This window comes from Pempheris klunzingeri, chromosome 1, assembly GCF_042242105.1.
Source record: "Pempheris klunzingeri isolate RE-2024b chromosome 1, fPemKlu1.hap1, whole genome shotgun sequence".
Taxonomy (NCBI): Eukaryota; Metazoa; Chordata; class Actinopteri; order Acropomatiformes; family Pempheridae; genus Pempheris; species Pempheris klunzingeri.
The window spans coordinates 31,990,061-32,016,898 of NC_092012.1; the positions used below are offsets into that span (position 1 = coordinate 31,990,061).

The 26,838-nt window shown below is 42.5% G+C and overlaps 5 protein-coding genes and 1 long non-coding RNA gene across 6 annotated transcripts; 4 read left to right on the forward strand and 2 right to left on the reverse strand.

Moving 5' to 3' along the window:
* Positions 1–1,198: 1,198 nt before the first annotated feature.
* LOC139204237 (adhesion G-protein coupled receptor G2-like) lies at positions 1,199–4,352 on the forward strand. Its single transcript, XM_070834222.1, has 6 exons — positions 1,199–1,318; positions 1,511–1,626; positions 1,760–2,028; positions 2,309–2,414; positions 3,226–3,554; positions 3,673–4,352. The coding sequence occupies exons 1-6, from the start codon at positions 1,253–1,255 to the stop codon at positions 3,783–3,785; spliced, it is 999 nt and encodes a 332-aa protein (XP_070690323.1). The 5' UTR covers positions 1,199–1,252; the 3' UTR covers positions 3,786–4,352.
* Positions 4,353–4,589: 237 nt separating this feature from the next.
* Positions 4,590–5,451, forward strand: LOC139200231 (uncharacterized). Its single transcript, XR_011584161.1, has 3 exons — positions 4,590–4,711; positions 5,052–5,106; positions 5,412–5,451. It is a non-coding gene; the product is annotated as an uncharacterized lncRNA (long non-coding RNA).
* Positions 5,452–11,076, forward strand: LOC139201654 (adhesion G protein-coupled receptor G3-like; the record flags this gene model as incomplete). Its single annotated transcript, XM_070831077.1, has 10 exons — positions 5,452–5,505; positions 6,245–6,373; positions 6,811–6,978; positions 7,068–7,122; positions 7,206–7,297; positions 8,061–8,179; positions 8,704–8,984; positions 10,078–10,180; positions 10,309–10,634; positions 10,728–11,076. Coding segments are annotated over 10 exons (1,443 nt in total), but the record flags the coding sequence as incomplete, so codon positions are not given.
* Positions 11,077–11,986: 910 nt separating this feature from the next.
* Positions 11,987–13,615, reverse strand: LOC139201750 (E3 ubiquitin-protein ligase TRIM21-like). Its single transcript, XM_070831196.1, has one exon. It carries the CDS (start codon positions 13,613–13,615, stop codon positions 11,987–11,989), a length of 1,629 nt encoding a protein of 542 aa, XP_070687297.1.
* Positions 13,616–16,204: 2,589 nt separating this feature from the next.
* On the forward strand, positions 16,205–21,882 carry slc7a6os (solute carrier family 7 member 6 opposite strand). Its single transcript, XM_070828247.1, has 5 exons — positions 16,205–16,431; positions 17,225–17,554; positions 18,756–18,962; positions 20,176–20,308; positions 20,917–21,882. The coding sequence occupies exons 1-5, from the start codon at positions 16,243–16,245 to the stop codon at positions 21,051–21,053; spliced, it is 996 nt and encodes a 331-aa protein (XP_070684348.1). The 5' UTR covers positions 16,205–16,242; the 3' UTR covers positions 21,054–21,882.
* A 406-nt stretch (positions 21,883–22,288) lies between these two features.
* slc7a6 (solute carrier family 7 member 6) lies at positions 22,289–26,249 on the reverse strand. The gene is made up of 9 exons (XM_070843406.1): positions 25,760–26,249; positions 25,548–25,673; positions 25,095–25,239; positions 24,862–24,985; positions 24,660–24,763; positions 23,781–23,877; positions 23,505–23,654; positions 23,240–23,423; positions 22,289–23,156 (listed from the first exon to the last, which is right to left on the reverse strand). The coding sequence occupies exons 1-9, from the start codon at positions 26,247–26,249 to the stop codon at positions 23,089–23,091; spliced, it is 1,488 nt and encodes a 495-aa protein (XP_070699507.1). The 3' UTR covers positions 22,289–23,088.
* Between the last annotated feature and the right edge of the window lie 589 nt (positions 26,250–26,838).

Consider the following 26,838-nt stretch of genomic DNA (forward strand, 5'->3'; position numbering starts at 1 on the left):
TTATTGGTTTCACCAGCTACATGTTCCACGGGCAGTTCCAAGTATATTTTTTTTGTCCTATTTACTCTTACATTGTCCATCCAATCCACAGTCCTGACACCCTGATTCATTTATAGTCATTTATATTTAGTTATAGTCATGAATGTGTGACTGACTGCACTAAAACTGTCTCTTCAGTTTTACCAGGAAGATATCTCATCAATGGTTCTCAGGATAGAACTACTGCAGGAGCCCCTTCATAATCTGTCTCCACCAATCAAGATTATTTTCAAAAAACTCCAAAAAACACACAAGTTTGTTCATGTATGTATGCTTTAAAGTTTTCAACATTCATCTGTTTAATTGCAAACCATGGGTCTAAGGATAGAGGGTGATGATGGCGTATAGCACATGGCAGGACATTCTTTCAAATTCCTGCATGTTTTTATGTTCCTTTTGTTCTTTAGTAACTTGATTTAAACCTCGGTGGGACTCACTGTGCAATTTCTGTCCTGCAGCCAATCAGCTAATATGAGGTGTAATCACAACTGTTCTAATTCATCATAAAATTGTCAGAACACAGCACTGAACATTTTAGCTTTTAACCTCTACAACTCCACCTGCCTACTGGTGTCCTGTTTTAAGGTTAGGGTCGCTTCTCGGCCTTGTAGTTCTCCTCTTATGGGTTAAGGACAGGGCTAAGAAAAAGCCTAACCCTAACCCAGGAACACAAGTGGAGTTTGAGAGGTTAAAAGGAATGAACAGATAATGGTTTCACTGGATTTGATCACGATATTATGCCACTGGGGTTTCATAGTATTTTGTTAAACCTGCTTTTAATCTTTGGGGAGAGCCGGTTTGACTGTGCCACATGAAGCATTGTTTATTTCAACATAACTCCATATTTTTGTATTTTTCACAGACTGAAAACTCGTTTCAGTGTCACTATTTTGATGAACAAGGTAGGTGTATGTCATTAGAATTGGCCTCACTGTAGTTTCATTTTTTTTTTCAATTTGCTTGCCTGAAAATAGTTGTGAAAGTGAATCACGATGGAATTTTTATTTTCATGTGTCAAAACTAGATGTGAAAATTACATAATCTTCATTTAAAGTGCAAATTTCTATAGTGTACTGTATGCCTTTTAAGTTGATCTGAAGTTGCTCTTATTCAGACGACCTAATTGAATAGGCCTGATTCAGGTAACTACGCTATAATGTTCACATCCCCAGATTTCCTCTGGAGAAGGAATGGATCTAAGACTATCGACGGAATGCATGATAGCGAATCTGATGTAATTTGCCACTATGACCATACAACACCATTTGCCGTCCTACTGGTAAGGAGAGACATTTTTGAGTGACTCATAACATATTAACCAGTTAGCCAAGCTTTTATTCATTTATTCATTTTGTTTTTATTCAGTAATGGTAGTGTAATGGCATTAACCTAGTATGAGGAATCACTCTGACTTGTTTCAAGGTGTTGGTAACCTGTGAATTAAAAATATTTACCACCATGTTCTCTGCAGGTGAGAGAAACAATTTCAGAGGTCCACTGGAAAATACTGTCATACATCAGTTACATAGGCTGTGGCCTCTCTGCCTTCTTCACTGCTTTGTCCCTTATGATATATGTCTTCCATCGGTAGGTATGCATGCATGCTATGCGGCTAGCTCTTGGGCAGCTTATGGTATCCAAGAAGCATCCAAGAAACAGCTCTGATATCAAACACTTTTAGCTTATAATGCGCTGTATAATGTGCTGTTCTCCTCTTCAGAAACAACAGGATGGACTACTCCATCTCTATCCACGTGTCCCTGAGTGGGGCCTTGTTTCTGCTCAATTCAACCTTCCTGCTGACCGAGTGGGGGGCCACAGTGAAACTAGACTGGGTGTGTGTGTTGGTCGCAGCTCTCATGCATTACTCCTTGCTCTGCTGTTTCACCTGGATGGCCATAGAGGCACTTCACCTCTATCTACTGCTGATTCGGGTGTTTAACACCTTCTACAGACACTACTTAATCAAACTGTCTCTTGCTGGATGGGGTGAGTGTTGCAAGAGTTTTATTTATTGCATCTCAATGTGTGATGATTAATACAATGATACCAATTTGATTAGAACGAGGACAGGAAGTCACAGCAACATATTTTCGTTTCTTAGAAAAACCACTGAGCTTCTGGTTCACAGAAAGTTAATGAACCACAGAGTAGCCACACAATGACTTATCTCTTCAATAATATCATCGACCTGAACACATTAAGTGACATGGTGTTATTTTATGTTATGTTAACATGGTGCGTGTCTGGGTGCATGTCTGATTCAAAGGGATCCCTGGTGTAATTGTTGGGGTTTCCTTGGGATTGAAGGACTTCAAACAGTTTTACGGACTCACACAAATGACCATGGCTGATACCAATCAAACAAATGCCATGTAAGTAACTCCTAAATGCTTTTGGCAAGACAACAGAAACCATCCACTTTGGAAATCTGAATCCAAAATGTTCTTTTCTTAAATAAAGATTTATATTTCTTAAATATTTTATACAGTTTATATATAATAAATGTATACACTTTTTACTTGATCATCATTACATAGTTTTGGCCATTTTATATGTATGGTTTATGTGTAAGTGTATGTATGTATGATTTGACCCTGTCACGAACAAAGAGGACTTTTACATAGAGATGTAATACATTGAATGGCTACTGCTGAAAACATGCCAACCATAATTAGTATCAAAGACATAGTTTAATCTTTACAGTCCAGATGAACGAGCATTTCAAGAAGAACGTCATTACATATTTCTGAGTGAAACGGGACATAACATATCAGTGTAAAGTACATTAAAACTTGGAAACTGGGTGATGGGTTGATGTCATCATACCGTTGGTTGAAATGGTAGATTCACTTGAAGCCTGAAACCTGAAACCTGAAACGAGGGGCAAAAGCTGAACACCACAATAAAACAGGAAGTAACAGAAAAACACATGAACTAAACTTAACAAACTTGATGAGACATAACATACATAATCACATATTTTGTTTTAAATGAAGAAAACACGATTGGATTTTGATATAATAACACAAAAAATGATTTTTGGCATATATTGTTGAATATAGGGCCTTTTCACAATTCATCTAATTTAAGATAACTGTGCCTGCGTTGTACCCAGAGAGTATCTGTCTCCTCTGCCATGATGTTAAACTATAATCTGATCTGGGTGTCCTGCCTGTCCCACAGCTGCTGGATCACAGATGACTCCTTCTTCTACTCGTTGAATCTGGTGTATTTCACCCTCATATTCATCTTCAACTCTGGCATATTGGTGGCGGTGGCCTCTCGCATCTGTAAGATGAAGCAAGCGTTCAGGAGCAACTCGAAGCTTGGAGCAGTGACTAAAGGGAAGACTTGGAGAGATCCACAGAGGTTTAATGACTCCTGCAGGGGTGGCCTCACTGTGTTAGGTCTTACCTGCCTGATGGGGACCACCTGGGGCCTGGCCTTCCTTGGCTCAGGATACGTCAACTACCCCATCCTCTACCTTTTCTGCATCCTCAACTCCACACAAGGTCAGCTGTCAGTTCTGAGTGGTGTTTGTCTCTATTAAAAGATTTTTAACCTCAGGTACCCCTTTACCAGTGTGTAACTCCACCCATGGTTTAATAATTTATGTGTGTCTTTGTCAAGGTTTCTTTATCTTCCTGTGGATCTGTCTGTCGGCCAAGAGGCAGAGAAGGAACGATTTGGAGGGCAAAATGACTTCAACTCCTGTGAGGAGTTTAGGAACCAAATGTGATTAGACCTCCTCCTCTCCTGCTATCAGTCCAGATGATAAAGCCTAGGTAGTATAACTGATAGTATAAGTGCACTAACAATCCCCAATTCTGTAACCATAGCAACAGTAACTCCCATATGTAAACCCCCCCCCCCATCATGTTAGGTTGTAAATTACCATTAACTTTTGATGTAAGCATTGTTCTCTGTGATTTTAACTGTAAACATAATCTTTAGTTAAGCTTCAAGTCAAATGCTGTGCTACTTTTAAATGGTTTACATAGGTTGAAATCACATGTATGGCTTTGAATTATACAGATATATTAAAGGATTTACAATAAAGAGAGTTTCATTTCACCACATATGTTGCCAGCTTTAGGAAAATGGTATGTTGTGCAGACCTGAGTTTCGCTTCCAGTTGTGTCAGTTGACTTGCTGACCATTGTGACTTGAATGATTGCGTTCATAGGAAAACTGTAACATTTGGAAACTTCCTTTTTCCCTTATTTTGATTGTAACATTTGTTTCTGTGAACAAAGACGTCGGACATAATTCAGTGATAAATAAACGAGGAGGGCTTGGCTTCAGGTTAAGTGCCTGTACTGATCCGTTACTGAGCTACAGTGGGAATACATGCTGTGAAATTTTACTCTCTCATGAGCAGATAAAATATGTAAGGGAGATTTCCTGCAAAAACTAACACCAGCAGCTTAAACAAACTGAATCATCACTTCCTTCCTACATGAGCTGTCCACCACCCCCACTCCGCCAGCACCGATAATATGTAGATGTGAAACTCCCTGCTCACCCCATGAGGCAAACGTCAGACAAACAGAACAATGCAGCGTTTGGATCCGTAACATCTCATTGGTATTACAGGAACAGTAAGGCACGATGTGGACTACTCTTTTACTCGTCACACTCGTCCGGTTTTGTGAGACCCACGCTAGTGGTGAGTTGTTTACATGTGTTTATTGTGTGATTATGGTTGTGTGCTTATAAGGTGAATATCATTTTAACTTTTGATATATCAAGGTCACGGATCATCACACCCAGAGAAAAATTAATCACTCACAGTCCTCTGCTACCCGATGTTAGGGACTTACCCAACCTGTTGTGTCACACTAAAACTCACAGTTTCCAACAGACCCAAATCTTCACTGCCATGTTTCTCTGGAGGGAAATCTGTCACAATTTTATCTTACTCGATGTTCAGTCTTGTGTCCAGTTTATCTATCCATGTGTGACACAGTCTCCGACTGTTCTGCTGTCTTTCTCTATCACTCTGACAGGCAATTGTTTAGATGCCATCCAGGAGTGTCAGCAAAGTGATGCCCGCTGGACCAGGTAACTCATGCTGTGGATACTAAGCTGATGCTGTAGATCCTGTAGATTTCACAGAGATAACACATCAACTCCAGGTTGTCAGGATTTCAGGAATTAAATGTAAATGACTGTGTATTTATCTATTTATACCACAGTGTTTTGAAATGGTTTCACCAGCCAAAGGAACCCATAAATGACAACAATCATTATAATAACATAAAAGGTTTTCACGCAGTGCTGCAATCGCATATAATCTTAAAACAGCTTAGTTTAACTCCATGTTTGGTTTGCTGAAATGCTGAAATATGAATGCTATGTGTTGGTAGGTGTTATGAGGACAGAATTGCGACCTGCAAGATTGTACCAGTTGGCCGTCTTAAATTAAACTTCTTTCGTGGGAGGGTGAACTCGTCTCAAGAGGTGAGGCTATAATTTTGGGTAACTTGCTCCCAGCACAGATGGTGAGTAATGTCCTGTTGTAGACAGGGGCAGCAGAAAATATATTTTAGCCATCTAAAAGGGCCCACTTTGAAAAAAAAAACTATATATATAACTAATATGCTATATTTAGAATGTTTTCACCACTTTTCATTGCTCATTTAAACGCCTCCAGACAGTCATTTTATCTTGCTGGTCTACCGCTGCCTCAATCTGTTAGTTTACTGATGTCATTGTGTCACTTTGGTCTTGTAAATGGTTATTTCAGAGGCATACTATGATGTTACATCATTGATTGAAGCAGCGGGAGCACATCACACTCTTGTGCCCTGCCTGGTAAAGTGACTGTTTTTTGATATTGAATTTTTTAGGTGGGCCTGTTTTTAGGTGGCTAAAACATCTTTGCCATGACTCCTGCTTCTTTTCTGTTGTAGGTAAATACACTGACTGACCATGGAGTACCTCATACAAACACACTTCAAATAATCTGTACTATCCCTTTAAACATTCTGAAGTTTTGTATGATATGCAGTTACATATGAGGGGAACAGGAGAAAAAAAAATTCCGTTGTCTTCATTTTACATTTCATTGTACATGTACCGTAAAAATCAGATCAAAGTTTCTATGAATTGTTATTTATTGTACTGAATACATATTCTCCTTGGTGTACGGTCTAACAAGAGTAAATCTTTTTTGCACACTTTCATGTGCACTGTCCAGGCTGGTGCTGCACTCGGTCTTTACTACAGGATTCACATCCCGTCCACAGCTCTCAGAAGAAGCAGAGGAACTGTGGTTGAGGAGGAGGTACTGCTGGTGACCACTGCAATCAACAGTACTCTCTTCAAGGTAAGTAGAGGAAGGTACAACAATTGAGCTCTCTTAGGTGAGACTAGTTAATCCCTCCTTGATTGGCCTTGTCAATACAACACTAAGCACATTGGGAATTCAGATAAAGTAAGTAGGTGAATTGAGGAAGTAATTAGCTTTAGAAAATTTCTTGAGAAAGTAGCTGGAATTCAGAGGAATGGATTAGGAAGAGAGCCTCAATATTCATGTGCATTGACAGTGACTTCTTCTTTGGGTTGACTCTTTCTGTATAGTAGTACAAGATAGCCCTCTCCCTTCATGCTGATTTGCATTCATTTCCATGTTCTGTGTATGCTTACAGTTTTGCACTATGAAAATCAGGGAAAGGTTGGAACTGTAGCTGATGTACTTCTAATCACCCTCACCTCAGCATTAATGTCACATGTCCCCTCTGATACCTTTGTCTACTATTGCAGCTGAGTCCCCCTGGGAGAAAAGGAAAGGGGAGATCAGGCATACCACAGCAGCCTACCCACAGGCAAGGCTCTGTTCTGTGGGGGGAGGTCCTGGTAGTGAGGGCAGGGAGCCATCCCGTCACAAACCTCTCACAACCCATCAAGTTAATCTTCAAACACAACAAACAGGTGAAATGACAAAACCTGCGGCGTTATACTTGGAATATGTAACAATCTGCTTTCTTCTAATGCTGAATACACTTTTGGATATATTTCAGGTGGAGAGTGGGACTTGTGTGTTTTGGCAGGAGTCAGATTTGGATGATGGAACAGGTGGGCTACATGTGCCAGCCTACAGTATTTTTGCTCTTAAATAAAAATATGAACTCAAATGTACCCATTATATGTGTGTTTAGGTCACTGGAGCACAGACGGCTGTGAAACTAATGACACTGGGGAGGAATTTATTTGCAGCTGCAACCACCTGAGCTTCTTTGCTGTACTTGTGGTAAAATGAACAACATGTTTCCTCTCTACACATCTACTACAGAATAGGTCAATTTCCAATGAGTCCCAAACAGCCCCTCTATAGCATGGATGAGGAGCAGCCACAAAGAAGAAAATAAACTCAGTTATCAGTTATGCTTAGTCACGTATGCTATAAGTTAATGTTATGTCCACATACAGGTTGGTTAGGTTTAGGGACCCAACACACTTGGTTAGGTTTCAGGAAAGTTAATGTAAGTACGTTCTTTACAGAAATAAAGTCATGTTACGTATGTAACCACTTCACATAAGTTAATGTATCTCAAAGGGGACTTTTGGTCTCTAACAGACTTTGTCGCCCTTTATACAACATCACCCAGCTTCCTCCTTTGTCGTATGTACTTGTGGTACATACTGAAGCTGAATTACAAAGTTGTTGGTCAAGTTTCCATCCAAATTTTTTTGCAGGAAGCCTTGTTGCAGAATTTCAATCTTTTTTACCTGCGTTTCCAGTCCAGTTGTGTTACGTGCAATGTCAAGATGTGCGTAAGAACAGCTGGATGGAGACGTACTTAGAGGCACAGAGCTCATGACCTATAATCTAAATCAATACATAGACTAATAATACTGAATACATGACACTACATCACAACATGTTTATTTTATCCAGACCGACTTACAAGAAGTGCATTTACCTAAATGGACCCAAGAATTGCATCCAATCTGTCTGATTTCTGAACTTGAATTACATTGAGTTGAATTTTTACTGTTTCTTTGTGTTTCAGAACCCTGTGTTATCAGTGGATGAAAGTAATGCTGTGAAGCTAAGCTATGTCACCTTCATTGGATCGGCGCTCTCCATCGTCTTCACAGCCATCAGCTTGATCATGTATATATGTCTACAGTGAGTTTTTTCATCATGTTTTAACAGAGATGACAACTTAAGTCCTTTTTGTTAAGGGACTGAAGCAATGTTATTATATTTTTTTCACAGAAAGATAGTGTTTCCTTCCTTTAGATAAACCACAGAGCAGATACGCAGCATTTAGACAGTTATCTTGTGCTTCTTATATTTATTTTCACACGTCCAATCTAGCCACATCACTTTGTACATGTGGTGCATCTTATGTGTTCAACAGGTCAACAGGTTGAGTCTTGGTCCTATCTTGTTTTTTCTTTGGTGTGAAGCGTGCCAGGCTGAGAGAGGCACTGAGTGGTTGAGCTAACTTTCTATCTGAATGTAGATACAAAACAAATTTGCATTTGAAAAAGTACCTGTGATGCTTTGCCTGGCACGCGTCATGATTAACCATCAAACACACCACACCAGTGGTGTGACACACATAGAAAAGTCAGATGTCCCACTGCATCTGCTAAACAGGAAACACAAAAATGATCATGACATATTTTGTACTGTTCCCCTTTTAGGCGGCGACGCCCAGAGAAGGCCATCGGGGTGCATATGCAACTAACAGGGGCGCTGCTCTGCCTCCACCTCTGCTTCCTGTTGTGCTGCATCTGGGTACGGCAGCTGAATGAGAATGAGGAGGGCTGGGTTTGCCAGGGTCTGGGTCTCTTTTTACACTGGTCCCTGCTGGCCACCTTCAGCTGGATGGCTCTGGAGGGATTCCATCTCTACCTTCTCCTAGTCAGAGTCTTTAATATCTACGTGAGGAGATACCTGCTGAAACTCAGCTTGGTGGGATGGGGTGAGTGGAGTGTGTTTGGTCATGTGTGTATCTGTCTTTCTGTGGCTGATCCCACATGCTACTTGACTGATTAGCCTAATATATGCTCAACAGCATCGCGTGGTTTTGGTTGTCATTCAAATTTTCCCATTATAGGTATTCATACACATATTGTGATCAGCTGTTTGAGTCCAGCAGAATACAGAAGCTGAAAATGTAGAACCAAAGCAAAGGGCTGTTAGACAGCAAGGCAAAGCAGTGAAAATATTTTACATGCAGCGTACTCTTCAGATGATATTGATTTATTTTTTTTTTTTTTAGGTGGGTAATTTTTTAAGCAGCTAAAATACATTTTGCTGCTGTCCCCATCCACAGCAGCACATTTCTTAGCATCCTTACTGGGAATCCTACCTGCTTCTCCACACTGTGGGCGTACTGACTGCCATCAGGGCAGTGTTTCTCAATCCTGGTCCTGCATGAATGGGTCATTATCAGCCAGCTGGAGAGCTTGATGATGAGCTGATGATGTGACTCAGGTGTGTTGGAGCTGGGAACATCTAATGCATGCAGGGCGCTGAGGCTCCAGGACCAGGAGTGGGAAACACCAGTTTAGGGACTTAAAACCTGCAATAAATCTTTTGGCCACTTGGGGACAACAGAAACAAGCTAAAAGAAGAATAAACTTAATGAGTTTATCAATTCATTGCTGGTTTGAGTCTTAATGGGAATTTGACAACATCAACAATATATTATATCACCAGATTTACCACACATTATCACAAAGAAAGAGTCCCTAGGCGCCCACAGCTTATTTTTGCCAGGGCCCCCCATGCATGTTAATCATCATGAATGTGATTCACATTTCTGCTGAATGCTGCAGCCGTTAGTACAGATGGTGATACAATAGCAATGCCACAAAAGGAAAAGAAGTCTGCAGTGGATATAAACAATGCAGGTTTCAAAACTGTATCACAACCTCAACTTTATTTTGGTCTTTGAATCATATGAAATAAAGACCAGAGAAAAGAAAGTGTAACCAAGTACACCGCAGGCAGATTTAACCGTAGTCAGAGCTTGTTGAAGTAAACCCTGTATCTTTCATGTCTGCATGCAGGTCTTCCTACACTGACTGCAGTGGCTTGTGGGATCTCAGGTGTTTATGGCAAATACAGGCTGGAACTGAGGGACGACAACAACCGCAATTCAACAGCGCAGATGTAAGAAACCAAGATCAGTGTTATGATTTGAAATATTCAACCACATAGAAGCTTTGAATTCTTACCAAATACATACTGTGCATTTAAGAAAATCTTACTTTTAATGTTTGTATTGTATTTGTTTGCAGATGCTGGGTGAGCAGCCAGTTCCCACAGAGTGTCTTAGTCAGCTACATCACCACTGTGGCTTTCCCGTGCCTGGTGATACTGTGTAATTCCTGCATGCTGGGGCTGGTGGTGTTTAAGCTCTGGAGGCTGAGGGCATGTAGCGGAGGCTCTGAAAGCACCAGTGGCTGGAAGACGATGGACAGAGAGAAAGGGACCAGGTTGTGGAGGGACGGTGCAACAGTGCTCGGCCTGAGCTGTGTGCTGGGTTTACCTTGGGGTTTAGCGAGCATCACATACGTCTCGCTCCCTGGGATCTATATTTTCACTATCCTAAACTCCCTGCAGGGTCAGTATGTGCATGACCCTCATATAAAATGTGCACTGTGCTTTTATGATTTGAAGACAGACGAATTCACTGCCTTTGTTTTTTTGTTCTCAGGTGTATTTATGTTCCTGTGGTCGGTGGCTTTGACCAGCAAGTCTCGATCCGATGATAAATCCTCGATCAGAGATGGCTCCTCTCAGAAAATGATAACTACCAGCTTCAATCATTGATATTCACAGTTAAAACTCTTGTATTATCCATTGCCTATATTAGGTGTTTACTGGCCTCCAGTCATATACAGTTAAATGATAACTAACAATAACTTAATTTGATGTCTTGGAACTTATTTAAATAAAGATTGCAAAGAGAATTAATAATCTTAATAAGTAACCCCTTCTAACCATCTATTATTCTTACGGTTACAGTAATATCAGATATAGACAAACATAGATTGTCAACGATGTATTGGTGAATCACTGAATTAAAAATCCTCTCTGTGTCTTTCCTGCAAATGTGAGCATCATAAAACTCCTCATAGTTTAACTTTGTTAAAGCAGCACCTTTATATATATATATATATATATATATATATATATATATATATATATATATATATATATATACATATATGACAGAACTGACAGAATAAAGCACCTATGAAGCATGATAAAAGTGCACCCTGGGGGTCTATGGGTACCCCAGTCAGTGGGATGAGGGTTAAGGGTTAATTCAATTCAGTTCAACTGGCTTTATTGGCATGACAGTTTTGGAAACGATATTGCCAAGGCATCAAAAATGAGAAAAGCATTACAAATAAATCAATGATTAAATAAAAAAGCTAAATATAATTTGAACAGCATACAGTACAGTACAATGAACATTGATATTATACTAATACCGCTAATTTTATTTACACAGCATATCCTGTATATCCTATATCTATATCCTCTAATTACATTTCAGCAGGATACATCACGCTGTGTGTGTGTGTGTGTGTGTGTGTTTCTGTGTGTGGGTGTGTGAGTAATTTTAAATAAGTATATTTAATATAATAATAGTAAATCTGAGATTACAGAGGTGAACTTGTTCAAAGAAATGCTAGTTCACAACACATCACAAAAGACAGTGTCTAATATTTATGACATACTTAGCTTGGTTGTCAAGAAGATGATAAATTCATAGTTTATAAAAAAGACGTACCAACAATATCTACTACTGCTCAGAGGACAGTTAAATAAAAGTGGATGGAGCAAGATTGCTAATAAACTAAGCTAATGAACACATTTAGAGCATGACGGGTGGTGGGGATGCTTTTGGGAAAAAAAGGATTAGGAAAATGACAGGGAATGATTTCTGGGAAAAAGTTGACCGCTTTAATAATTTTTATTATAAACACCAGAGATCCTGAGGGGGGCCGAGTTGTCTCCACCATCATTAAAGCAGGGGCTGAAGAACGGGTAGAGTTTGTCAGTGAAGGAGCAGCCAGTGAAGGAGTAGAGAATACCTGCAGCCTCAGCGTCATAAAAGGAGACCAGACCCTCCTCATAATCCACAAACATGCCCACCGTCTGAGGCCGCGATTTCACAGAGAGGAGGACGTCAGGGTCAGCGAGAGCTACGTACTCATGTCCATTCCTCAGCTGCAGAGTCCAGAAGCCGGTCTCCGGGCACGAAGTAATTTCTCCTCTCCTGCTGGCTGAAGCACTGACCACTCCTAAATCCCATTTAGTTTTCCCTTTAACCTCGACCTCGTAGTAGAACCTGCCAGACGACAGACTCTGCTTTCCCAAGACGACGACACAACATGAGAATCTCTGTGGGTTATATGGGAGATTCCGCTCAACATCGCCGTGATTTACTTGTTTCCCATCATCGGACACAATGAGTTTAGGATGTGCTGTGTCCGGATCGAGGGTCACATCCACGGCGTACTGCTGCACCCTCCTCAGCTCTGCTTCCAGCAGCTTCTCCGTCCCCCTGCTGAGCGTCTCCTTAAGTTGAGCCACTGCTCTTGCCACAGTTCCCTCATAAGATGGCTGATGGAGGATGATCTTTGTCTGGTCCTTAGCGAGTAAAGAGGCATTCAGGGATGAGAACATTTGAAGGAGGTGGAGGTGATCGTCGGAGCGTTCGAGCTGCTTCACCTCGGCATACCTCTTCCTCAACTCCGAGATCTCCTGATTCAGCTCTTTGATTGAGTCGTCAGCTTGCTTCGCCGTTGTTTTCTGCTTCCGTTTGACCTGTTCGATGAGCTCAGTCAGGCCTGTCTGGACAAGCTGTGTCAGAGTGGTGAATACCTGTACGCCATTTGCCATCTCTTTGTGTGCAGCCTCCTTGCTGAGCTGCACTGACTGTCTGAGCTCCTGCACCTTCAGCTGTCGCTCATGGATCATCTGCTGAAATTCTGCCCCTGTCTTCTCCAGCTCCGTCTTCTTTCCGTCGCATTCTTCTTTCAGAGGAACGACATCATGTGACTCGTGGTCTGTCTCGGTACAGAACTGGCATACGCACATCTGGTCAGTCTTGCAGAACCGGTCCATGAGTTCATCATGGTTTGTACATATCCTGTCCTCAAGGTTATCCAGAGGTCCAACGAGCTTGTGTCCTTTTAGGCCTGGCGTCATCTGATGTCTCTCCAGGTGAGTCTGACAGTACGAGGCCAGACACACCAGGCAGGACTTCAGGGCCTTCAGTTTGATCCCCGTGCAGACGTCACAGAGAACCTCTCCTGGTTTGGCATCCTCTGAGGCTTTCTTAACAGCTGACTGTCTGTACTGAGCAGCTATCTCAGAGATGAAAGTATTGACGTGGAGCTCAGGTCTTATGTCAAAGGGCCTTTTACACACAGCACACTGGCATTTTCTATTGATTCTCCAGTTTTCGGTGATGCAGCTTTTGCAAAAGTTGTGTCCACATGGTATGGTGACCGGAGCGATGAACACGTCCAGGCAGATGGAGCACAGAAAGTGCTCCTCAGAGAGCAGATGGGTGGCAGCTGACATGTTGACCACACTAAGACCCAGAATAAAGACATGAAATAACAACATCGGTGACTGGATTCTTGAATAACTGTTTGAAACAATGGTTATTCAGATAGACTGTATAAAAGAAGTGGACATAACTCACAGGTCTGACAGTGAAGACCGTTAAACTGGCAGTCTGGCCAGGCTTCACTGTTTATATGAAAGTCAAAAGAAATTGATGCATCTTCTCACTTGATATTTGACCTCAGCAAACACTAACATAAACTAATGAGTTTATGGTATCAGTCGCTAGATTCAAGCAGTCTTAGCAGTCTGTGGTGGTGAACTAGTACTCATGGGAGAGAGGACTTCCAGTGAAATCTGTTCAAATAAAAGCCATTTTGATTCCAGATTTGAATAACGTTGATGTGTAAAAATAGCACAGTAGTATGATCAAAAAGTGGGGATGCAAAAACACACGTTCTGCTCCCCCGTGGGTGGGTGGGTGGGTGGATAAAACAGTGGGTGTGCTTAGTATGGCTGTCTGTCTGCGCCCATGGAGACTTGCAGTTAGTGAAAGCAGCCTCTCAAATCTTTGAATAAAACATTAAAGAAAACACTCAACACAACACACAAATTGGAATGTAGGTGATGAAGTGGTGAATGCTGTTTTGTGTTTCCAGGGCAACCTCTTTTTTTCAAAAATAGTCAAATTTTGCACTCCAGGCTGCCATGGATGTATGTGCAAAGGGGTCAAAGTTCAAGGCACAATTTCATGACAAAGAAGTATGTCCCTATTGTCTGCATACTGCATGTAAAGTAGCCTGCTATGTGAGTGACACAGTGGGATCAGTATGGGAGGGTCAGGGCCAGGCTTCAAAAGGCAGCCATGGTGACCACGTCCACTTCTTTAATACAGCCCATGGGTAGTTATTCAGAGTAAAATGTGTACTCACCTATAGGACTGATATGCAGTAGATGCAGGGAGAACCAAACGTCAGATTTTCCCAATAGGAGCCGGGTTTTCCAGACTGCTGACTGCAGACCTGCTGTCGCTCTGAAGAGCCTCTGATGACAGTTTAGATATTTTCAGTGTGGCTCCACCTCCTCATACTGGCCTGAACCGGTCATGTGACTAGTCCCTGAGGGCCAACGACCTATTGTTTTCATTCTTTTGTCTTCATGATGACCCGTCCTAAAGGCACTGCAGCCCTCCTGGTAAATACAGAGCGCGGACTGGAGCAGGTGTGTCAGATAACTCAGACCACATAAGAAGAGAAGAAGGATGAGCCGTAGTGACCGGCTTGCAGCAGATGATTCAAAAGATGCAAATGAAAACAGAAGTTTTTATTGTTATTATTTGATTTTAATTTGATGTGTTGTGAGACAGGGGTGTGTATAGACCTTTGATACACCTGGAAGCTTTTTGGAATTGATTATTTAACCAACGTTGTCATGAAATCCCCCGTCTGGATTAAATCAAGCCCAGTGCATAGGCCTAAAAGCAGAATTTCGTGTCTACTGCTAAAAGCATAATATTGGACGTGGTACTACACATAAATTAACATTAATTATTTGGAAAGCTACGCTGATTTAATTCTTCCTCTTTGGTTCTTTTACACAAAATGCATTTATTGACCACATCTCTCAAACTTCACAAGCTGTTTTCTCACTCAAAACTCCAGAATTCTGTTTTTGCACATCATTTTACACAGTTTTATTTATATACTGCTATCAAAATTGTTGCATTTACTTTGAAAATCTAACGTAACCAAAAAGAAATGAAGAAAATAATGAACATCCATAAACTCCAAAGTGGACACTAAGTTCTTATTTTCATTTCTAAATGACAATTTAGTATCAAGCAACAAGTCTCTATGAAAGACTTGTGCTGTTTTGTGACAACATGGTACAATGGTGACCCTCCCAGAATGCTGTCACTTTTCCCTCCGCTTTACTCCGTTGACCACTGAGGACTTCTTTTCCTCACGGAGGGTGGAGAGTTTATAACCACCATCCACAGGATCAGATGATTGATCTTGGATCCAAAGAATGTTGGATATCTGGACATATCTGCAGGTGGACTGCAAGAGAGCACATAATGGACAAAATGATCAAATGTAGAAGACAGGGTTGAGGAACGCTGTAGTATTTCTATATCAGTACAGTATATTTATGTATGTATATATAATGAATACTCTGCAAATCAAACCCTATTGAAGCATATCACAGCACTTCTGATTCATCGCTGTGACTCATACTGTAGGGCGGCTCAATCTGTGCAATAAATAAGTGACTTTATGTGCTGTAGGCTAATTGAATATTGGTTTAGGATAAATACATGCAGGTGAATAGATGAATAAAATAGTTTTTTCCTGTCAGTGTTGGTGCACCAGTTGGAGTGTATGAAGTGTTTTGGTTGCATTGGTGCACGTTGAATGTGAGATTATGATGGGTTGATGTGCATGTTGCTGAAGAGAGGGTATGTTTTGATAATCCAAGAAAACACAAGTGTTTCTCAACACTTCCTCCCCCCCGCCCCCCGGTGTCCGCCGTGCTGTGGCGTATTTGTGTGGTACCCGGAAATAAAGGCGGAGTGAGCGCTCACCACTTCTCCGCCTCTCCGTCTGCCAGACAGCCCAGACAAACTCAGACAGAGGGACGACATGGATCCAAACACCACCATTCTGCGAGTCAAGAGAAAAAGGGGCACCGACCCCGCAGACGCCTTGTTGCTGGCTTGCAAACGTATCCGCCCAGAGACGTCCCAGAGCTCGGGCGAAGCGGTACCGGAGCCCAACGAAGCGGAGGTGGAAAACTCTGTCTTCAAACTCGTGGCGACCGTAGCGACACAGGTGAGAGGCCCCGCTGCTACAGCTACTGCTAACGGTGTTAGCTAGCAAGCGTCAAGCGCAGCTGACGGCGGAAACGACAAATAAACGCTAGTTAGTATGTCGCTACAAACGTTACTATGTAGTTAAGCTGGTTTGGTGACAGCTAGCTGAATTTAAACTGGTTAAATTCTGGTTTTGGTCGGAGAACAACGCGCCGAGTGTGTAAGTTGTTGTTAGCATCGCACCCAAGCTAACGCTGTTAGCCGACGTTAGCCGTGCATTAGCCCCAAATTTGTTGTAGCCTCTGTGCTATTGTTAGCTCAATTTGTTGATATTGAACGTATTCATGACGTGTTAGCAGGCCTAGAAAACGATTTGACTTCATCCAGGTCAAATATTGTAATGTATATTACTCGTACTCAATGTCAGACAGCACCAAGTCTCATTCATCACACTAAGCTAATTAGCTTATCTGGTAAACATCCCATTTGGCTTCACTGTTTTTACAAGATCTTTTTTTTTATTCTTAAGGTGATGATGTAATTACAAGTCTGATTTCTTCCTGGCTTTATTCAAATAACCATATGCTCTTAACTTGTGTGTTTTTTGCTCACTGACATTTTGTTAAAGCAAGTGTTTATCAGTGATGCATTGAGGACTGGATTTGGAAGTAAAGTGTGGGTGGTGGGATGTTTTGTAGGACTGTCTGCATGCTTGATTTCCCTCAACTTGTGTATCATGAAGTAAAAGCCAGATGTCCTCTCATACCTAAGTATGAGCCCTATGATCCTCACCCCTGTCATTTCTTCCCCAGGATGCACCTGTTCAGACGCAGGTTCGACAGGCTTTGGCTCGGCCTCGCATGGCCCATGCTCTGCGCCCCTCAGCTGCCAGTTCACAACGGATAATTGGGGACCTACGGAGCACAAAGTGGAGCACCCGGAGGGAGGAACGCTACAGAATACTCTCGAGCCACCGTACGGGGCTGTCATGCCCAGCGGAGCAGCAAAACCCCCAGACAGATGTTTCAGAGGACGTAGAGGAGACTGGGAAAGCAGAGGACAAGTGTTGGGGTCTGGGTGAAATCCAGGTGGTTGATCTCGTACATGAGGGTGTAGAGGGCCAGGACAAGTCTTCTGACAAGGTGAGTTTGCAATCATTTTTACTGGTTAGAGATGAGCGGTGTTAGGATTTTTGTCTTTGGTGGCATTAATTACAATATTGCTCATTGAAATTGATAAGCATAATCCAGAATGTTCTAATTATTAGTTGTGCATAGTTTCTGAACGTGCCTGGGAATACTGTCAGTGCATCCCTGTTCAGAAATGAACAAAAGTAGAGCAGTCAGTAGAGCAAAACGATGTAAAGTATTCAAGATTCAAAGATTCAAGATTCAAAGTGTTTATTGGCATGTGTACAGGACAGAAACAGGTTTCCCTGTACAATGAAAATCTTACTTTGCCATCCACACTGAATGCCTTAAGGGTTTAAAGTGAGAGTAAAAGAGTAAAGTGGCATGCAGGAGAAGAAGATAAAATATAAACTACTATTACTAATATAAATACATTTACATAATGTGCAACGTTATTAACATTACAAGTAAATGTGCAAGTATAGGAACATATTGGACAATGAAATGTTTCCACTTTACTTGAGGCACTAATAACGCAGAGTATGGGAAATGATACAAGAACTTAATCTAACATTTGATTAAAAAAAATTCCAGTCCCCGCTCCCATCTTCGTCCATCGCCCATATGTTGACACAGGCATGCAGAACTTGTGAGGTTAATTTTTACTTTGTTCAGAGTTTCTACCTTTTCTTACACTGACGCTTTATTTCTGTAATTAAAGTCTCTCTTATCTTATCCCAATCAAAAGGAACCATAAGAATAGTTGTATTAATATTATTCCCATCCTTACTGAGGTTTGAATGCTTAATACGTTTTTCTTTTTTTTTTTTAATAGTGAAAATGTTTTTTGGAAAAAGTAGGGTGAAGAAGTTGAGCAGTAAAATTAATCTGCATTGGTAGCAGTAAGTGTGGGACAATGCCCAGTCCTACCACTGAGTGAGTGAGTGTCCCATCACTGAAGTTGGTGCAGCAGCAGCAGCTTTCTTCATGCCGTCAAACACTGCAAATTTCTGACATTTCTCATATTTAGGCTGCTGGTGTTATTCCTATTGCATGTTGTTGTTGTTTGAATGCAGTTTTAGTTGTTTTGCTCTGTGTTGTTGGTGTTTACAGTGTGCATCTGTTGGAGGTTAGAAGACCAGGCACAAGTCAACACTGCCAATATCTGTAGACTTGATGGTAATTGATTTCCCCTCTCACTCTCTTTGTAAAGACGCTGTCCTCAGACCCAGAAGTAATCCTGTGTAACAACACCAAGATGCTGCGGGAGCGTCTGAGCATATCTGGCGAGAGACAGGGGGAAGAGCGCTGGGAGCAGGACTCTGACTACGTCTACGATCTTTACTACCAGGAAACGGTCACACCGGGTTGGATCCAGGACATCCTATCTGTCAGGGCCTACGCTGACGAGGGAGAACTGGTGTGTGTGGATGGATGGACGGACAGATGAATGAATGCTGAAATCGGAGTGAGTGAATGAAGACATGGGTGAAATAGAGAATAGACATAGCGGGTGGGTGGGGTCGGGAATGAGGGGTCTGTGCTCGCATCCGTTGTGTTAGCTGCCTGTGAAATTTGTATTTTGATAAATCAGCTAGGAAAAAATGTAAACGTGATTTCATAGAGAAGCAGAAGGGTTGTTCGAAGGATATATTCAGGATGTCAGACTGACTCGGCAGCACAATCGGGTTTAAAAAGATGAAGATAGAAGCTAAAGCCCAAAGTTACAGATTCAACCACCACATCACCTGGCCATCAAAACAGAACGCAATGAAATTAAAGGGATACTTTGCCGATTTTTAACCGCCTTATGTCACTACAGTGTGGGCAGTATATGCAAATGAACATTAACTTTCCTCCGTGTTGCCTGCATCCACAGCTCCCCGCTCGTCATCCAGCTCAAAGTGACAGTTTTCCCACTCTAGGGCTGCTGTTTGGATGAATAACTGACTTGGCAGTAGAATAACAGAAATTTAAGTCCACTATTCAATCAAACAACAGTACTGGAACTGATAAATGTTCAGTATGGGTGACGAACAGGGAGCTTCAAATTTGACACATCATTCATTTCCATGTAGGCCTTCTACCAAAGCAGCTTGAAAATAAGCAAAGGGTTCCAGGACTGTAAAGCAGGGTCGCTCTTTATTCATCGTTGGAATCATTAAAAGCAAAAGCAGATTGTGCATACATTCAGTACACCTTCAGCAGCTAGCAAAGCTTAGAAGTGCTAGTTAACGATTGATGAGCTGCAACATTATACTGCTAATGTCGGCTTGAAAACAAGAAACGTAGATCTCCTTTCAGCCTCTCCAGGTAACGGTTATCACTATCACCTGTGCCCCAGTTGAACCTTTTAAATGGGATTAGCTAGAAGGCCACAAAACAAGCCTGACAGTGAATAAAATCTGAAGCAAAGGCTCAAGTTGATTGAGAACAGCAGTTTAGTTGTTGGCCCCTGGTCAGAGCTGGCTGATGCTATAACTGGCCAGTCTGTGTTTGAGGGGCGGGACTTATGGCTAATACAATAAGGCTTCCTTTGGTATATTTGTGTTATTCTCAATTTCTGAGAACACTAAAACTAATGAATCAGCCAGAATGAGGTTTTCGGATAAATGCGTTGCTGTTTATCCCAGGTGCCTGACCTTGTGGTTCATGAAGAGGAGGTGTATGAAGATGAGGATGACGAAAATGAGGAAGGCAACTGGAGGAATGACTATCCTGATGAAGGCAGTGATTCAGACAGTGACAGAGAGGAGCGCTATGGTGGTACGTATTTATTTATTAAGGCGCTTGTTACTCAAGATGGGTTATGTTTGTACATGGACTTTTTTCCTCCACGCCAGCACACTGTGGCCACAGGAATTATCAAACACTGGTCATTTAAGAAAAGGAGCAGTGTAATTAGTTTTGTGTAGGCGTAACTGTTTTCCACAAAGAAAACTGATCAGGGGTCAGTCAAGGAACCGATAAAGAATCGTACCGATGAGCAGAAGTGATGATGCCATTGATATCGATAAAATCTTCCTGTCCCTAGTCTGGACAGACATGGATTTAAACTGCAACTTGACAATTCAGTTTTACTTATTTCATTTTAGTATATGTGCTTTACACCCAGGCTGCAGTACCTCTTTGACCATATCAATGAATGCTTTCACTTTCTGGCTGCTCTGTTTTGAGGTGGTGCATAACCATCTTTTTGTACTCAGGTTAGGGTCGGTATGCTGAAGATTTCTGATGATTAGAGTGAGATTAAAACGATCTGATGTGCACACTGCGTGTTCAGTAAAAGCCAAATAACTCCTCTTCTTCATCTGAGGGGGGAACACATGTTCACCCGCAGAGCCAGTACTGAATGCGATCGCGTCTGTCTGCAGGTTACTGGGAGGAGGAGCACTCGTACAGCCGGAGGAGCTGGCAGCATTACCAGAAGGAAGTGCTGCATGAGATGGGCTGTCGTGATAACGAGGAGGAAGATGATGATGATGATGGAGACAAATATGATTCTAATTGATCTGTTCCTAAACCTATACCTGTCAGTGGATCTTCCCAATGCCCTTTTCTCAAATGACACCATACCCATAGACCTTTTGTGTAGGAGAGAGCGGAGGAAAAAACGGGCACATTGCAGAAACGCGCTTGGAAAAAATGTACTTAAAGGTAAATCCCATCCCAAGTGTAGCAATTTATGTGTAGCACACATTTTCCAAGGTTTCAAGTGGAATAGTCAGGAAACACAACCCTACATGTTCAAAGAGTTCAGTTATATGTGCCAATGTCTGAGTCACAAAGCTTGTTGACCACAAATGGTTCTGAAAACAGAATTGAACACACACATTTATCAGAGATCTTTTTAGGGTGAAATCATCCCTCCCTCCTACACAGACGGTGAAGGAGTAGGTGTTATTTCCAATAGTATCCAGAGTGTCTTTTTTTTTTTTTTTAATTGGTGGAGTGAACTTGTGTGTGTGTGTGTGTGTGCGCGTGGGTGTTTGTTCAAAGTGGATGTGTGTTAGAAATGTTGCATATTAGTGATACATGCCTGGTATGCTTTGTGCTGTTAACACTTCTGTTAGTGAGACGTCTTGGGCCGCGCGTGGTTGCAATTTAGGGTGTTTGCATTTTGTGCATGGTAGTGTGTGTAGGTATAACTGTGTGTGTTAAGATTTTTTGCATAATGTGAAGGCGTGGTGCATTGTTTATGTTGTGGGTGTGTGTGTGTGTGTAAGTTTGGTTCGGAAATTCCCCTTTTTTGAAGTTCAGATTGTTTCTCTTGGATGCTTGTTGAATTAAACATTCTGTAAATATGTAGATGTGTATAAAAAGAAGGCTTTCAAAATAAACCTCAAATATCTCTGTTTGTCCTGCATCATAAACATCCGCAAAAAAAAGTTTAAGGTCCGTGACACGCCAGAGGAAAGGCTGAAATGTGAGCACTGGATTGGAACAGAGCTTTGCGTTGGCTGATTTAATGCTTGTACAGAACTGCCTTCACTGCTGAAAACTAGTTTCTGATTTCATGCGTCATGTAACAAACTAATGATTTATGATCTAACAATTGTGGTTGTATTATTGCACAGCAGAGTTTCGGTTCCCTGAATATTCAGCAGGTTCCTCATGATTAGACACGATGTTCCCAGTTAAAGTGGAAATGATCTGCAGTCCCGTGCACATTTACCTAAATGACATGTTCCATTTGGATATCCTACATCAGACAGTCTGACTCATGGATTTACACAGAAACTAAACTCAAAGTAAATTGATTTATTGCTACAGTTTAAAGCAAAGAATGGGAAGGCTGCAGCCTCCAACAACACAGTCAACCCACCTTCAGCCAAAACACTTAAAACATTCACACAAGTCATTTAACACTCAATTACAAAAAGTTTCAGCATTTTGCCACAAGAGTTAAAATGCAAAAAAAAGAGAATAATGGCACCACAAGAACACAAAGGCAATGCCGTTAGGATGATCAAACTCCTGTGAAGAGTTAGGACTCAAACTCTTCACGTAGCAGCAGACAAAACACTTCTTCACATCTTCCCTTTTTCCATTCCATACCATACTTTAATTCTCAGGTAAGATTAAGCTCATTCACACATACTGCACACATCTTTCATTTAAAATGTTATAGCCATATAATTGCATCATTATCAGGTCCCTGACGAGCACCTGTAGAATGTCACAGGCACAGTTTAGGCATATACAGTATACATTTACCTGTGGAAACAACAAGGCAGATCCTTTATGATAGAGGTCATTAAATAGTGTCATGAAGAACTGAAACTGAAATTATTCACAATATGCAGTATAACAGTACTGTCTCTCCTTATGGTTGAATGACTTTGAATTTCAGTATAAATCTGCAGTTTGTGCAGCATTTCCAGTGTAAACAAGCCAGTGAAGTGTAAGCGCTTCAACTTGGTGTACAGTACAATAAACCAGTCACAAATCCTCTCTGTTTTCATAGAGGAACCCCTTGCCCCTGGTCCCCTGGTGACTGTCACCTGTGCGGACGCAGAGACTAAAGTTCTGAAGTGTATAGGATGCTATTCACTTTTGTCCATCTCTGTCAGTACACAGTAGCAGGAGCGTTGGGTCAGGTGAGTCAGAGAACCTGCAGGAGGACACGACAACACGTTAGCCGGGAGCGATGCTACTGAAATGACAGGAGGTGTGCCTGATGTGTGGTTAACTCACGCAGCAGTTTGGTGATGATCGGCGGCCGTTTGGACACGGGTAGGTAGACGCCCAGGAAGTAGACGGGAACCCCTGACAGGGCGATGGCGATGCCAATCAGAGAGTTGATGGTATCGCTGTAGAGGGGAACCGCCACCAGGAACACAGCACACAGACAGAACACCACCGGGTACAGCAAACTCAGCTGAGGAGAGAAGTGGGGAGGGAGATTATTTCTGATGGATGGATGCTGGGGATCACACAGGTGTGTCTTAACTGGTCTCACCTTCAGAGGTCTTGGTCTGTCGGGCTCTTTCCAGCGGAGGTAGAGCTGCCCAGCGATGGACAGACCCATGAAGAACCAGTAGCTAAAGCTGTAGTAATTGATGAGCTGGAAGACATCCTCCACCGTCAGGTAGATCAGTGACATGACACACTGGACAGAGGGCGGAGGAAGACGAGGAGGATGACAGTAGCGAGAAAAAGAAAATGCTTAAGACGTCAGTAAATGTTACTGGACTTCCTCCGTTATGATTTACACCTAACTGAGCCTTTTCCCTACATTGAAGATGAGAGCAGGGACTGGAGTGAATCTCTCAATGTGGATCATCGACAGGGCGTCTGGAAGGTGACCCTCACGGGAGCCCACGAAGAACAGCCTGGACACAGGAATCAGGAGTTAAAGAATAACTTTGTTTTTAAATCTGGGCCCAATTTTTACATACACTACTCACAAAAAGTGAGGGATATTCGACTTTCAGGTCAAATATATGGAAAATGTAAAAAGTTAATGCTACAGTGATGTTATATCACGAAAGTAGGGCATTTAAGTAGAAGCATGCAATGGTGATTTTATTCATCTTAAACAATTTATTGAAAGAAAATCTACCAACAGTGGTGGGTATACCACAATAAAACATTTTCAGTGTCTCAATAAATTGGGATGTGGCCAAAGGACGTCCACTCCTCTCCTTTCTGTGACTCTTCCAGTCTCTGTATCACTGTTACAACCTCCTGATGACACTCTGTGACCCTCTAAGCTCAGTGAACACCTCCGTCTGAGGACTTCCTGTTTGAAGCCTCCAGTGTTGAGGTGCTGCTGATCAACTGTTAGGTGTCGTCTTGGTCTCATGATGTCAGAATGTGAACAGCTTGATGAGGAGGACTGTTTAAATACCAATTCTAACTGAAGCAGGAAATGTATTGGTGGATTCATAGATCAAACCTGTTGTGAATGTTGCTGTTAAGCTTCTTGTTAGAGAACAGCAACTTGTGCAGAAAGTACTGAGACACTGAACAGTTGGACATGTGCATTCAAAGGTTTAGAGAAGGTCACATTAAGTTCACCTGGAAAGGTTAGAATGCATTTTAGGTTCATCCTGAAATTTCACCTGAAAGCCGAATATCCCTAACTGTGTGTGTGTGTGTGTGTGTGTGTCACCTGGATGCAGCTATAATGGAGGCGTTGAGGCCTCCGTAGCAGGATAGAGCCACAGCAATGGGGATGGTCCAGCTCATCACACCAAGAGTGTGATCTGCAAATGTCTAAACGAGACGAGAAAAGAAAACCAGCTTTCAGCTCGTACACGTGCATCTTGTTCTTCATCTTTGTGTCAAAAGTGCTTTCCAGCTAGTTTACTCACCACTGCCACGGCATCACTGGCCAATATGGCACTCACATCCAAAACAGCGTAGTAGGCCACATTGGTGAGGATGTAGATGATGGTGACGATGGGCATAGAGACGGCGATGGCCAGGGGCAGGTTCCTGGAACAGAAGGCCACGTTAGCAGGCCGATTCACGCACTCTGGCGCTCCTCCGCTCACACTTTGTGGTGAAAAGCAAACCAGAAAAAGCAAACGAAGGGAAAAGTGACCTCTCGGGGTTTTTGATCTCCTCGGTAACAAAGTTGAGGGTGTCCCAGCCAGAGTAGGAGAAGAGGGCGGAGTAGAGCGCCAGCGCAATGTCGCCAGGATCTGTGGACGACCCCTGAAAGGACGATTCAAAGTTGTTCGTGTAACCTAAGACAGAGACAAAACAATTAAAGGAGCAATTGGTGAAATTTTTATGAATCTATGTGCAAAATCATCATAATACTATTGATCATTCTTGTCACTTGCACTGTCGAAGGCTGCTCAGATTTTTTTGGGTGAGAAAGGGTGGGACTAAGTTGTGGAGCGGAATGCATGTTTGCTGGTGTTGCAGTGCTTCCCTGAGGGCTATCCATGCCGGTGTGAGCCAAGCTAAGATCTGGTGTCTATAGCACTTGTAACAGCTGCGGCGTAGAGGACCAGCGTGACGAGGCGAGTGCTGCCGTGACGCCGCTCACCCTGGCACAGCTTGACGACGCCAGTGATGATGATGACGATGAGGGCTGCCACCTTGGCGTAGGTGAAAACGTCCTGCACGCGGGTGCCCCACTTCACGTAGGCGGAGTTGATGAATGTCAGTAAGCCTGTGGAAAGAGAAAGATGTTCTTGGTAATGTGCCTGCTCCTAGACATGAGCAAACAGCAGTGGGACACGGATCAGGGGTACTTACATATGCAGGCTGCGGCGATGAGCCTGGCTGCAGCATATGGTGGTTCACATGTTGGAAAGAGCGGCTGCACCAGGTAGTTTGCAAATGTAATGGCAATGACCGCCTGGCTGGTGGGCTCAATAATCAACAGAGATGTCCACAGACGGATGAATGCAATGAAGCCACCAAACGACTCCAGGATGTATGCATACGATGCCCCTGATTTGGTGATGGTGGTGCCCAGCTCAGCGTAGCAGAGGGCCCCCACCACGGAGAACACGCCTCCGATGACCCAGATGACCAGCGACAGCCCGTAAGAGGCGCTGTAGATGAGCACACCTTTGGGGGAGACGAAGATGCCAGAGCCGATCATGTTTCCTACAATCAGGCTGACGCCGTTGAGCAGCGAGATCTCCTTCTTGAGCTGCATGCTCTCTTTGGGGGGCTCCAGAAGATGGGAGGAGTGGCCAGCACTGCCGTTCATCCTCTTGGATTCTTCACCGTCGGCCATGGTGCCGTCGTCTCGGGGCCGAAGCTGTGGACGCTACAGGTCCCTGTCCCTTTGTGGCAACCTCAGGAACAACCTGTTCAACAGATACAGATGTGGCAAATGTCATTTTTGGTGGAGTAAAGAGGAGCTCAGTGTCAAAGGAGTCTAATCTCTGCTGTATTTAACAGAGACAGGACTGTATGTCTGTAATAAAACTCCCACACAAATTTAATAACGTTTCATTGATGGCATCAACAAAATAGTGCAAAAAAGTTAGGAAAGTGCCATAACAGAACTGTTTTTATATGATGCGTCTCATGTAGTTGCTCAGCCCTTTTGTCTCAGTCAGCAGATGCTGATGCTCAGATCAAAATAAGAAAAAATGACAGTCTCATAAATGTATTACTCAATATTTGCAATTGAGAAACGATTAATGAACAACGATTCATTTTTGCCACAGCCAAATATAATCACCCCCACCCCACCATTTCTCCCTTGTGATGCGTGCATTTGCCTTTTAATAAGGCAAGAAAGCCCTGTGGGTTAAACACACTGGCAATAATTGGAGCGAAATCATTCGTGACAACCACGACAACCATCATTTAAGGTC

Coding starts and splice junctions, on each gene's coding strand:
- slc7a6 (XM_070843406.1), bottom strand. CDS start 26,249: ATGGCCGACGGTGAAGAATCCAAGAGGATGAACGGCAGTGCTGGCCAC. Junction 25,240..25,547: donor CGTCGTCAAGCTGTGCCAGG/GTGAGCGGCGTC, acceptor TCTCTGTCTTAG/GTTACACGAACAACTTTGAA. Junction 23,655..23,780: donor TCCCTGCTCTCATCTTCAAT/GTAGGGAAAAGG, acceptor CCCTCTGTCCAG/TGTGTCATGTCACTGATCTA.
- slc7a6os (XM_070828247.1), top strand. CDS start 16,243: ATGGATCCAAACACCACCATTCTGCGAGTCAAGAGAAAAAGGGGCACC. Junction 17,555..18,755: donor AGGACAAGTCTTCTGACAAG/GTGAGTTTGCAA, acceptor CTCTTTGTAAAG/ACGCTGTCCTCAGACCCAGA. Junction 20,309..20,916: donor CAGAGAGGAGCGCTATGGTG/GTACGTATTTAT, acceptor GTCTGTCTGCAG/GTTACTGGGAGGAGGAGCAC.
- LOC139201750 (XM_070831196.1), bottom strand. CDS start 13,615: ATGTCAGCTGCCACCCATCTGCTCTCTGAGGAGCACTTTCTGTGCTCC.
- LOC139204237 (XM_070834222.1), top strand. CDS start 1,253: ATGCATGATAGCGAATCTGATGTAATTTGCCACTATGACCATACAACA. Junction 2,029..2,308: donor ACTGTCTCTTGCTGGATGGG/GTGAGTGTTGCA, acceptor TCTGATTCAAAG/GGATCCCTGGTGTAATTGTT. Junction 3,555..3,672: donor CATCCTCAACTCCACACAAG/GTCAGCTGTCAG, acceptor GTCTTTGTCAAG/GTTTCTTTATCTTCCTGTGG.